Below are 12,888 nucleotides of genomic sequence, written 5' to 3' on the forward strand. Positions count from 1 at the left end.
GGGCAAAAGCCAATTCCTTAGGAGCTGCTTTCTACTGAGCTGGGAAAGGACCCAGAAGTAGGGGAAATCATAGACTTTGATACACGCGGGAGTCTGAGTCACAAAAACGCATGGAAGATGGTTGAATGAGGTGCTCCTCCATCTTGCTGTGCATTTGAGCTTCCCTGCTGGCTACAAGCAGCAAGACGCCTTGGAGCCGTCCCATCTGCCTTTCATCTCCTGAAAGGCTCTTGGCTGGAAAATCAGCAATCGAGTGCTGATTTGCTCCCTTTGCTACTGCTGATGCCACCGGGCAGTTGGCCTTTCTTTCAGCCTCCCACACTGGCACTCCCCACTCAAGTGCAAGCGGCCAAGCTGGCAGAATTGCTGCTTAATTGTCACACGCCAGCAACATCACAGCTTCCTTTGCCACTCACCAAAGGACAGGCTTGTCTCCATCCGCGTGTCAGGTGACCTGCAGCGAGCAAGGGAAAAGGAACCAGAGGCCCTTAGAAAAGTGCTTGTGCTGGCGACTCTCCCAGCACAAGGCAGTCCACACACAGAGCATTTCCCTTTGCCAACGTGCCTCCAGGAGCAACAGCTCTTTCCCACAGCTAGCAAGAGAGCAACAAGGACGCTATAGTAGGCTCTGGCTACATTTGGGCCTCTTTTGCCAAGAGAGAAATAGAAAGACGGTGGTGGAAATGCCCGCTGCTCTTCAAAAGTTTGCGCTTCTGTTGTGCCCAACAGCTCAAGCAGCATTTTCCTCTTCTCTTTCCTGCATCTTAGATATCAATTCTTTTAAATGGCATGCCCTAATTCCCATCCATTGGCTGAAGATGATAGCCCAGCAAAGCTTCCACCAAGGGCCCCATTCGCTGTGGCAGCTCCCTGCTGAAGCAGCCCGGGAACAGCTGCTGCGCTCAGCAGCAAACCCTCCCTGCATTGGAGTTTCTGCTGCATTGCCAAGGGAATGGCAGTCTGGGCACACCATCAAAGGGTCAAGTCCCGCAGCCAAGGCCTCTAAGGGGCAGAATTTGGAGCGAAAGGCGCTTTCCTTCACTCCTGCAGAGAACCACTGTGTTGGCAGAAGTACTTCTGCGGATCTCTCCTAGAGTCTGCAATTTGCATCTTGTCTTGCTTGAAGCAGCAAGCTGAGGAAATGACAGACTCCGCTGCCACGCAGTCTCCCGGGGAGGGAAGGAAACCGCTGCAGGTTGCACTGCAAATGCTCTGCACCCGGCACTCAGTACAGATGCCTCCTTTTTAGCTCATGCTAAAAGGACCTTGAGCTGAGGCAGGACATTGAGCAAAGCGGTGGCATCTTCATGGCCATTTTGTTCCCAAAGAAACTGGGTCACTGGTGCAGCATAAAGAGCAGAGCGAAGCAGAAGCCGGGTGATGCCAGTCCCAGGAGAAACCTTTACTTACGAGTCAGCTGGGTCAGGTAGTAGCCAGAATAGACGACGGAAAAGACGGTGCAAACCGCGGCACAGACTTGCCCCATCATTTTGGCAGCGCTGTGTGGGTTTGCACGCTGAATGCCACCCAAGGGAAAAGCAAGATTCCTCTCGGGGTGCAGGCCGTCTGCTGAGAACTCCTTGGGCACGAGGATCCTCCTGCAGGGAGCGAGCGGAAGAGCTGCTCTGGACGACCAGGCCTCGCGCGCACCGGGACAACGCTGTGCTGGCAGCACTGTGACGTGGCACCACTGCCTTGAGCTCACAATAGCAGCTGCTCTGCGGCTCTCTTGTGCTCAGCAAGCCAACCCTCTGTCCAGCTGATGCGAAAAAAAAGCCTGGGATGCTCTCCTCACTCATAAAGCAGCAGAAAATGTCCGGCCAGCCCATAAGGCAGTGCTCAAGGCTGCCTGGGGAAGGCACGGGAACTCAGAAAATGCACCAAGCCAAGTGGCACCCAAGGAACCCAAGCAAACATGACTTTTGGTCTCAAAAGCTTTGACTGAAAGCAAGTCTGCTTCTTCTAGGTGGCATCCTAGCTGGTTCTGAAAAGCATCCTAACTTCTTCAATGACATTTAGGGGGCAAAAGAAGCAAAGAGAACAAATTTCCAGGACTATTATAGGCTGCAGTTGCTTCTTGAGCATGCAGGTGCATGCTGACCTATGGAGGGGCTTGAAAGCTGGCCTGCAAGCAAAGCTGAGTTAATAGAAGATATAATGATGATTTCCAAGGGTATCCATAGCAAGGAAGAAGACAAGGCTGCCAGCACGGAAACCCATTAGAAAAGATACAGGAGAATTTTTGTAAGCTAGACTAGGTGCCTAAGTAGATGTGTATACCTGCCTTATTAAATTTCTGTAAAATTTTTGCTCATTCTGGTGACGTTAATTTCTTTGCACCAATGGATATAATAAGTTATTGTGATGTAGTGAATGAATTGAGATCACGCTTTGTTAAGACTATATAAGCCGGAGAACACACAGAATAAAATAAAAGCTTTTTCTTCTTGGACCTTGATCACGTGTGTATGCCACGTCCGGCCTAACGGTGACAGTTGCCCCATCTCTGGGTCAAGAACAAAGTATTCTCTGGCAGGTACCTTTTCAACAAACTGAGAAAGAAATTAGCACTTGGACATGCAGATTTCAGAAGGGAAGAAGGAAAAGGGTTGACAAGAATAAGCCTAAGTTTTAAATGCCTGAATCCCTCAAAAATCATGTGTTTTGGGATATTGTACCGTATGTTACACAGAGTTAAAACAAACCACAACTCATTAGTATCTGGACTTCATTGCCCACGATGCTTGGAAATGTTGCTTGAAGGCACTTTGTGCCAAAGATCCAGATCACTGTAGATGTAGATCAAAATCCTACCAAAAAATAATCCGTGTCAAAACCAGCAATAGTGACGACTTTTGTCCTTGGCAGTAGCTTCCAGGAGCTGCTGGCAATCAGCGAGCCTAGACACAAAGATGTGTATTCAATGCAGGGAGAGAAGCATCATGCTTAGCTCTAACTGCGACCTTTGCTAGCAGATCTTTTTAGCAGTTAAGAAATAACATTTGTTCTGCTCTTAGCCAGAGCCAGGATGGGAATCAAAGTCTAGATCACAGAAGAAGAACACATGAGCCTCAGCTTTTCCAGAAGAGGAAAAACACAAAGTACAGTAAATTTGCGTCGCGTTGACAGGGTTTTTCACCGATCTATAGACAAGTGATGAAGCTTAAAAGCTGAGAGCAAAGGAAAATCAACAGATCTGCTGAAACTGAGTGAAGAGGAAGGAGACTTGCAATGAACTGAAAAGCTGCACAGAAAGCTTCTCTACTTTTTGCAGTTGCTTCAAGTCTTACTTGGGAAAATCTAGCAGTACTTCCAACTTATGTTTATTAATTCTAGAATAAAGGCAATCAAAACTGTGTAGTGGTGCTCACGTTAAGTAAAGCGTAGGAAGCCATTAGAGTAAGAAAAAATTGTGTTTAGAAGGCTGAGGCAGCCTTAGGGGTAGGAGGAATGGGGAAGCGTGGAAACCAGGCCTGTGGGCAATATTCAAGGAGCATCCATTCCCTGAGCAGTCCCTCCCTGTGGGCATCCCAGCAGATGGAGTTGAAATGGAGCCACAGCTTGGTGGTAAAAGGGCCGGGGTGGTGAGCAGGGGCTCCTCCATCAAGTTGGTCACTGACAGGTGTGGTGTGCTGTGTCTGTGTGTGTGTCCAACACCTGGCAACTGCAGGCTGGCCCAGATGTGAGGAAAGGCCAAGGAGGCAGCAGAGTGGGAATGGGGCTCTGCAGGGGGCTCTGGTCGTTCCACACACCCGTGGGGATGAGGCTGGCCCAGAGGGTGCCTGGAGGTCTGGGGTGAAAAGGGGGGAAAGGAGAAGCAGGGAGGAAGGGCCAGAAGCCGCTGTGAGAATGCCATTCCATCGCACAGGCGACATAGTGAGAGGAGGGTGGGACCAAAAGACTGATTCCTGCCAATCACCCTGACATCTTCAAGAGGTCCAGCAAGGACAGCACATCAGCCTCCAAGTGTTGTCCTGAATGTGAGCTCATTCCCTGCTGTTCATGACTCAGAAGTCTCTCAGCTTCCCACGGGCATTGCACACTTAAGGTAAGCAAAGCTGCCTACCTCTGAAAGGGACTGTCCCCTTAGCTACAGCATGGCAAGGAAGAGAGTCTTACAACACTCTGGATCGTTTAGACTTTTATTGTCACTCGGGATGAAACAAAGTATCCCCTCTCTACTTCTCAATCTTCATCGTTCTGTCCCGCAGGTGGCCTGTTCAGGCCAACAGCTTGCAGTGCCTGCAGGGTCCAGCTCTGCTGCAGCCCAGCTTTTCCTCTCACAGTTTAGTTCTTATTATGACAATTCTTTCATTTCAACTTAAAAGATACCTCAGATCTTCCCTAAATTAACAACACTCTCTTCTAAGCTAAACAATCCTCTATTACCTAAGCTATCTACATTCTAAAGTTCTTAAAAGTTAATCCCTATATTTCCTAATTTTTTGAAAACTTACATCTTTTTCAGAAACAAAAACAACAGAGCTTTAAATTGAACCTAACAGACACCTAACCTAACCTAACCTAACCTAACCTAACCTAACCTAACCAAACCTAACCTAACTTAACCTAACATACCCTAACCTACCCTAACACCTAAACGGAGCAAATTATAGAACCATTACATTTCCTATGTACAGCACAGCTCCTCTTCAAACTCAGGGGATGGCTGAAACTCTGCCTAAAGATGACCCATCCCGTTTCCCTCCTCTCTGCTGGCGGGGCACAAGGACCTCCTCAGGCGCAGGCTTCTCCTCTCTTGTCTTCCTGCACTTGCTTGGCTGAGATGATGAGAGCAGCCAGGCTGGAGGCAGGATCGCCCGAGGTGACAAACGGATGCTGCCCGGAGGAAAAAGAACAAAGATAGGAAGCCTTATTTTCAGGATGACATCCTCACGGGCTCAAGCAGGATTCCTTGGCTACCAGGAAGACACAGAAAGAGCACTGAGGGCAGCAGGTCCCCCTGCGCCTTCCTGTCCTGGCAGCTGTCTCAGCCACGTGGCCCACACTCCTCCTCATCCCTCCCTGCAGGTGTCCTCAGCAGACAGGGCTTTTTGCCCCTTTGCTTTTTCTTACCTGCAGGAGTTCCTTGGCAGACCAGCGCCTGTCCTCGTCTGCCTGCAGGCAGCAGCGGAGGAAGTCACGCAGGAGAGCCGAGTGGTGCCTGGGGTTCTGCAGTTTTGGGGGCCCGTTGCTTTCAATCAGTTCAAAAACCTACAGCACATGGATGCAAGAGGACACTCCACCTGCTCCTTTGCTAGCCACACACAGCTCTCTCCACACACAGCCCTCTCGCTAAGCTGCGCCTTACCCTGAGACGGGCTTCCCGCTGGTAAGGAGCTTCCCCTTCCACCATTTCCAGCCCCATGATCCCCAGAGACCAGATGTCCACTTTGGGGCCGTAGGCTTCTCCTCTCACCACCTCCGGCGCCATCCAGCTGGGAGTGCCGACGCTGGAGCTGCGCTTGCTGTGCCCAGGGCTGAGCTGAGCACAGAGGCCAAAGTCACCTGAGGACAAGAACAAAGCCTGTCAAAGCCAGCTACCACTGGCAAAGCAGCCAAAAGGACTGCCCACGCCAGCCTGACACGGCCATGCTGAATCTAGCTGAAAAGGCAGCTGAGCTCTCCTTCCACGTGGCTGCAGCCAGGCAAATAAGGCATCGGCCACTTGAAAGGCACCCTGACGATTCACGCACTGGCCAAGCGGCGCTTCTGGCCAAGTGGCAGCCACCAAAATGCCACCCCACACATATGCTGGAAATGCTGCAGCCCAGCAGGGATACCCACCCAACTTGACAGATCCATCCATGCCCACAAGAACGTTGCCGCTTTTGATGTCTCTGTGGATGACTTGGCGGGAATGAAGGAAATGCAGTCCTTGCAGGCACTGGAAGAGAAAAGGAGGGAGGGAAAGTCAATGTGACGTGCAGGATCTGATTTCATCCCACCAGCAAGGAAAGAGCTCAGCGGGATTGACAGCTTTCTCAGGGAATTGTGAGCTAGGGCGCAGCATCACGGTGCTGGCACAAAGAAGAGCTTGCTGCTTCAACTCTCTTGGTAGTTTTTTCTAGATTTCCAAGCGAAGGCATCTCGGCCTCCAAAAGTTCCATTGGCCTTCGGTAGGAAGCGCGTCACCTTTGGCTGGGAGGCGGCACAGCAAAGATTTTTGGGGACGCCTAGTGGCAGCAGAGGAGGAAGCAGCACCTTGGAGCTGTTCCAGAATGCGTCGCCATCCGGGCTGCAATGCTATCCTTTGAAGCTGAGGACAGCTCTATGCCCTTCGCTTGAAATTCTGCCACCTGCATCCTGCCTTCCAGTGGCAAGCAATGTAGGGCACAAAGACAGGCTCCAGGCAAACATTCCCAGGCAAAAGTGAGAAGAGGAAGCAAGTGAAACCAAGCCAGGGAGTGAGCACCAGCGCCAGAGCACAGACAGCATGGAAGAGTGCGAGAACAGAGCCTAAGGCGTGCATTGAGATTGGCAGGCACTTGACTTCCCATGCTCTTTCTTCTGCTGTGTGGCGTGACTGCAGCAGCAGCAGCGAAGGAAAGCTGAGAACAAGAAATCTCGGCTCTCCTTAACCTCCAGGAGACAAGCAGCATCCTGGGCAGGCCTGGGGAAGCAGCAGCGGGATCCCTCACCTCCCGACAGACAGCGCCTATCTGTCCTTCCTCCAGGTACACTGCCCTGAGCACATCAAACAAGGTGCCGCCGTCCATGAACTCCATGGCCAACCAGAGCTCCGCATCCACCAGGTAGCTGGAAGAAGAAAACCACCGCATGGAGAGACAGCAATAGGCACAGCCTCAGTCACCCAGGGCCTGAGCCAGCATTTTGCAACTGCTCTCCGAGCTACGTGTGCCACAAGAGATCATTGAACACCAGCTCCACCTCCTGCCACGCTCTGGAGACCAGCAGAGAAATCTTCACCAGCTCCGTTCTCTGCCAGTGACCAAAGGGCATTGTCTCTTCTGGCTTGCACAAGCTAAAGCTACATTGACACCAGAATATGCCAACCTGTCTAAGTAGGTAACAATATTGGGATTCCTGTTGTCCCTCATGGCCAGGATTTCATTGGCAGCCAGCTCCTCGGACATCTCCTCCTTGAGTGACATGATCTTGATTGCCACCTGAAAGACATTGGCCACCGTTCCCTTGAGAAGACGCAGCCTGCTGGAGATCACAAGGAGCACGCAGCCAGTGCTGCTGCAATGAGGCAGCGGGCTGGGCCAAAGTGCCTTGTCAAGAGACAGCAGAGCTTAGCAGAAGCAGCAAAAGCCATCCCAAAAGCATTCTACACCCTGAGCCTAGACTGTACTTCAGAGGAACAGCCTCTGAAGCAGACATGGAGCAGCCACCCAAACCTCCAGGCAGAGCTCACAGCAGCGGGGAAAGCGCTCCAGAGGTGCAAAATGGCATGGAGCTGCTAGCACTTTACCTGTTGTCCGCTGCTGGTGTCAAGGGCTTTATAAACAGCTCCAAACCCCCTAGAAAGCAAACAGCAGCAGAAAGAGCCCTTTATCCCTTGGCAGTGAAAGCAAGCCCAGGCCGCACATCTGCCCAGGCTGCCTGGACCCCTTCCTTAGGAAATGCCTGGCTGCGACGTCTCTCCGGCCAACAGCACGTCAGCCCGTGAGCCCTCTGCCTTGCGGGGCAGGCTGTCCAATGGAACACTAAGGTGCAGCATGAAGACCAAGGGCCACTGGAAATCTCCAAGGCACATGCCCAGCCAGGTCATTTCCGAACCTAAGGAGAACGCTCTCCTTGTGCCAGTGCATGCATGTGTGTGGCAAAAATGTGAGAACAATTGAGGACACAACACCATCTTTGAGAATCTGACATTTCTTGGATGGCAAGGTGCTCTTTCAGGCCAGAAAGCTGCAGGGGCAGAAGGTTTCCCAGCTCCTGCTCCTCATTGCTTCAAGCAAAACACTGCCAGCAACAACTTGTTGTTGATGAGGCGTTGGGATTGCTGTGACCGAACAGTCCTGGCAGGTGACAGGAGGTAAAGCCAGAGTCTGACCACGCTTGGAGCTTGCCTAACTTCATGCTTGATATTGCACTGGCCAAAGACCTGGCTCACACTTTTGTAAAATCAGCTGATGTCACGCTTACCCTCGTCCGAGTTCTTCAAGTCCCGTGTATTTGCTCATTGGCTGGCCCAGACTCACAAGGCTCCCTGAAAGACAAAAGCAGTGCAGGGCGCTCACTCGCACACAGAGACGCCACTGCCCAGACCGTCCCAGAGGCAGCCCCACTGCCCGCAGCTGTGGGCCCTTTGCGGTCCCTTGGCTTCCAGCTGCTGAGAGCAACAAGTGGGAGGGCCATCTTCTCCACCTTTCATCAGGTGGCCTTTCCAAGAAGGCCTTTATTTCTTTCAAGCACAGAAACGCATGCCATAAGCAAAAATGGCGAACCCTTAAGAAAGGGCCCCTAAGAGGTAAGCAAGGGCCTTTGCAGCCTCTGCACTCACACCCACCATCACTGGCAGGGCCAGCGCGGGTCCCAAAGTGTCTGAGCCAGAGGGGGAGTAAGAAGGAGAGCCATAAAAGAGCTGGGGCCAGAGAGCTCCCTGGGGCCTAGTCACTTGCTAGGTGCCAGCCTTCTGCTCAAGCAGAAACAAGCTCCGCTTTTCTCTTTGGCACAGAAGGCAGCCCAGGCAGAGCCAAGGCAGGCCCAGCCGCTCTCACAGGCAGCAGGGACTCCCTGAGCGCTGCCGCGCTGCCTCAGAGCACAACAACAGCTTCTGCACAGAGGCCTAAGTGCCTCTGAGACCGAGGGCCAACCTCTGGCGCAGCCTACACCCACACACGCACACAACACGCTGCTCTGGCAGACAAGAAATGCAGCGGACGTACTCAGTGTCTTCAGGCCCTGCTCCTCCCTCATCTCGGGCGGCTGGGCTGCGCTGCTGCAGGAAGTGCCGGCAGCGGGGGGCGAGCTGGCTGCTGCAGGCCATGCTGGTCCAGCGGCACCAGGTTCAATGGCAGAGCCGGTCTGGAGCTGGGACAAGAAAGGGTTGCCCGTCACAAGGGTGGCTGGCACAGATGCCCCGCAGAGCGCACGGCAAAAGCAAGGCCTTCGGAAGATGCTGTCAGCCATGTCCCCTTCTCAGCAGCAGATTTGGGAAAAGTGCAAAGGCTGCTTGGATCCAGCCCCTCTTGGCCACTTCCATGCTCCACGTTTTCAGCTTTTCTGCTAGACACTGGCATCAAGGTATCGCTGGGGCTGCCAAGATCCAGAAAGAGACCAGAGCATGGCCCAGAGCCTTGTTGCTTTCCTCCTCCTGTCTTCTCCTGGCCAATGAAAACACCCCGGAGCTGGCATGCAACCATCTACTCAGAAGCCCGGGGCGTGTCCCTTCTCTGATCTGTTTCCCGGATTTCCCCTCTCTATGGCAGCCTTTAGGGAGGAGCCCTTTGGAACTCCCATCCAGCCCCGCCCAGACCCACCCGCCCTTTACAATGCAGGGCTGCTGAGGATTCTCCTCTCCAAACTCTGCTCTGAGCGGCTGGAAGTGAAGCCCAGCCTGAAGCTAATTAGTCCATGGAGCGGGCAGGTCCCTTCCAGGGGCCAGGGTCTCCCAGATCCCCTGCAAGGCTGTCAACTGTGTCTTTGGGCCGCTCTGTCCGCTGACCACAGGCAGCCTGTGCTGACAATGGGCACAAGGGGATGGCTCCTGTGCTGGGAATCGTGAAATGCTGCCTCTTGTCTGATGCCAAGAGACATTCTCGGGCCCTCTCAGCATGCCAGCTTAAATGTCAAACATCAGAAGGCACTGGCCAGGGCTCCCCGGCTTGCCTGAAGCAGCACTATGTCATGGCAGGCACAGAGCTGCCAGCATCTTCAGCCACGAGCAACAAGGGCTGCTCCAAAAGGGGAAGCCTGGCCCTGCCCCAAAGGCAGTGCCAAGCTCAGCTGCCTCTTACCGGCTCTGCAAGTTCAGGCTGTGGAGGGACAGCAGCTTGAGGCTTGGTGTTCCTTTGCTCCTCTTCATCTTCTTCCTCGATGACAGAGGCAGCCAGAGGAGCTGCTGACCCTGCTGTTGAGCCCTGCAGACAGACAGAAGTGAGAGAGAAGGGCAAAAGCCAATTCCTTAGGAGCTGCTTTCTACTGAGCTGGGAAAGGACCCAGAAGTAGGGGAAATCATAGACTTTGATACACGCGGGAGTCTGAGTCACAAAAACGCATGGAAGATGGTTGAATGAGGTGCTCCTCCATCTTGCTGTGCATTTGAGCTTCCCTGCTGGCTACAAGCAGCAAGACGCCTTGGAGCCGTCCCATCTGCCTTTCATCTCCTGAAAGGCTCTTGGCTGGAAAATCAGCAATCGAGTGCTGATTTGCTCCCTTTGCTACTGCTGATGCCACCGGGCAGTTGGCCTTTCTTTCAGCCTCCCACACTGGCACTCCCCACTCAAGTGCAAGCGGCCAAGCTGGCAGAATTGCTGCTTAATTGTCACACGCCAGCAACATCACAGCTTCCTTTGCCACTCACCAAAGGACAGGCTTGTCTCCATCCGCGTGTCAGGTGACCTGCAGCGAGCAAGGGAAAAGGAACCAGAGGCCCTTAGAAAAGTGCTTGTGCTGGCGACTCTCCCAGCACAAGGCAGTCCACACACAGAGCATTTCCCTTTGCCAATGTGCCTCCAGGAGCAACAGCTCTTTCCCACAGCTAGCAAGAGAGCAACAAGGACGCTATAGTAGGCTCTGGCTACATTTGGGCCTCTTTTGCCAAGAGAGAAATAGAAAGACGGTGGTGGAAATGCCCGCTGCTCTTCAAAAGTTTGCGCTTCTGTTGTGCCCAACAGCTCAAGCAGCATTTTCCTCTTCTCTTTCCTGCATCTTAGATATCAATTCTTTTAAATGGCATGCCCTAATTCCCATCCGTTGGCTGAAGATGATAGCCCAGCAAAGCTTCCACCAAGGGCCCCATTCGCTGTGGCAGCTCCCTGCTGAAGCAGCCCGGGAACAGCTGCTGCGCTCAGCAGCAAACCCTCCCTGCATTGGAGTTTCTGCTGCATTGCCAAGGGAATGGCAGTCTGGGCACACCATCAAAGGGTCAAGTCCCGCAGCCAAGGCCTCTAAGGGGCAGAATTTGGAGCGAAAGGCGCTTTCCTTCACTCCTGCAGAGAACCACTGTGTTGGCAGAAGTACTTCTGCGGATCTCTCCTAGAGTCTGCAATTTGCATCTTGTCTTGCTTGAAGCAGCAAGCTGAGGAAATGACAGACTCCGCTGCCACGCAGTCTCCCGGGGAGGGAAGGAAACCGCTGCAGGTTGCACTGCAAATGCTCTGCACCCGGCACTCAGTACAGATGCCTCCTTTTTAGCTCATGCTAAAAGGACCTTGAGCTGAGGCAGGACATTGAGCAAAGCGGTGGCATCTTCATGGCCATTTTGTTCCCAAAGAAACTGGGTCACTGGTGCAGCATAAAGAGCAGAGCGAAGCAGAAGCCGGGTGATGCCAGTCCCAGGAGAAACCTTTACTTACGAGTCAGCTGGGTCAGGTAGTAGCCAGAATAGACGACGGAAAAGACGGTGCAAACCGCGGCACAGACTTGCCCCATCATTTTGGCAGCGCTGTGTGGGTTTGCATGCTGAATGCCACCCAAGGGAAAAGCAAGATTCCTCTTGGGGTGCAGGCCGTCTGCTGAGAACTCCTTGGGCACGAGGATCCTCCTGCAGGGAGCGAGCGGAAGAGCTGCTCTGGACGACCAGGCCTCGCGCGCACCGGGACAACGCTGTGCTGGCAGCACTGTGACGTGGCACCACTGCCTTGAGCTCACAATAGCAGCTGCTCTGCGGCTCTCTTGTGCTCAGCAAGCCAACCCTCTGTCCAGCTGATGCGAAAAAAAAGCCTGGGATGCTCTCCTCACTCATAAAGCAGCAGAAAATGTCCGGCCAGCCCATAAGGCAGTGCTCAAGGCTGCCTGGGGAAGGCACGGGAACTCAGAAAATGCACCAAGCCAAGTGGCACCCAAGGAACCCAAGCAAACATGACTTTTGGTCTCAAAAGCTTTGACTGAAAGCAAGTCTGCTTCTTCTAGGTGGCATCCTAGCTGGTTCTGAAAAGCATCCTAACTTCTTCAATGACATTTAGGGGGCAAAAGAAGCAAAGAGAACAAATTTCCAGGACTATTATAGGCTGCAGTTGCTTCTTGAGCATGCAGGTGCATGCTGACCTATGGAGGGGCTTGAAAGCTGGCCTGCAAGCAAAGCTGAGTTAATAGAAGATATAATGATGATTTCCAAGGGTATCCATAGCAAGGAAGAAGACAAGGCTGCCAGCATGGAAACCCATTAGAAAAGATACAGGAGAATTTTTGTAAGCTAGACTAGGTGCCTAAGTAGATGTGTATACCTGCCTTATTAAATTTCTGTAAAACTTTTGCTCATTCTGGTGACGTTAATTTCTTTGCACCAATGGATATAATAAGTTATTGTGATGTAGTGAATGAATTGAGATCACGCTTTGTTAAGACTATATAAGCCGGAGAACACACAGAATAAAATAAAAGCTTTTTCTTCTTGGACCTTGATCATGTGTGTATGCCACGTCCGGCCTAACGGTGACAGTTGCCCCATCTCTGGGTCAAGAACAAAGTATTCTCTGGCAGGTACCTTTTCAACAAACTGAGAAAGAAATTAGCACTTGGACATGCAGATTTCAGAAGGGAAGAAGGAAAAGGGTTGACAAGAATAAGCCTAAGTTTTAAATGCCTGAATCCCTCAAAAATCATGTGTTTTGGGATATTGTACCGTATGTTACACAGAGTTAAAACAAACCACAACTCATTAGTATCTGGACTTCATTGCCCACGATGCTTGGAAATGTTGCTTGAAGGCACTTTGTGCCAAAGATCCAGATCACTGTAGATGTAGATCAAAAT

At 52.2% G+C, this 12,888-nt stretch overlaps 1 protein-coding gene across 1 annotated transcript; it reads right to left on the minus strand.

Moving 5' to 3' along the window:
- Nucleotides 1-4,737: 4,737 nt before the first annotated feature.
- LOC141727264 (serine/threonine-protein kinase PAK 3-like) lies at nt 4,738-9,102 on the minus strand. The gene is made up of 9 exons (XM_074533624.1): nt 8,859-9,102; nt 8,116-8,179; nt 7,439-7,487; nt 7,018-7,130; nt 6,642-6,759; nt 5,788-5,887; nt 5,312-5,508; nt 5,059-5,214; nt 4,738-4,839 (listed from the first exon to the last, which is right to left on the minus strand). Exons 1-9 carry the CDS (start codon nt 9,100-9,102, stop codon nt 4,738-4,740), a joined length of 1,143 nt encoding a protein of 380 aa, XP_074389725.1.
- Between the last annotated feature and the right edge of the window lie 3,786 nt (nt 9,103-12,888).

The sequence above is a fragment of the Zonotrichia albicollis genome, chromosome Z (genome assembly GCF_047830755.1).
Source record: "Zonotrichia albicollis isolate bZonAlb1 chromosome Z, bZonAlb1.hap1, whole genome shotgun sequence".
Lineage (NCBI taxonomy): Eukaryota > Metazoa > Chordata > Aves > Passeriformes > Passerellidae > Zonotrichia > Zonotrichia albicollis.

Bases quoted from the DNA above. Each gene is read 5' to 3' on its own strand.
- LOC141727264 (XM_074533624.1), bottom strand. From the start codon at position 9,102: ATGGCTGACAGCATCTTCCGAAGGCCTTGCTTTTGCCGTGCGCTCTGC. The intron at 8,180-8,858 runs GTACGTCCGCTG...TTTGTCTTTCAG, and splicing joins GCAGGGCCTGAAGACACTGA to GGAGCCTTGTGAGTCTGGGC. The intron at 7,131-7,438 runs GTAAAGTGCTAG...AATGTCTTTCAG, and splicing joins ACACCAGCAGCGGACAACAG to GTGGCAATCAAGATCATGTC.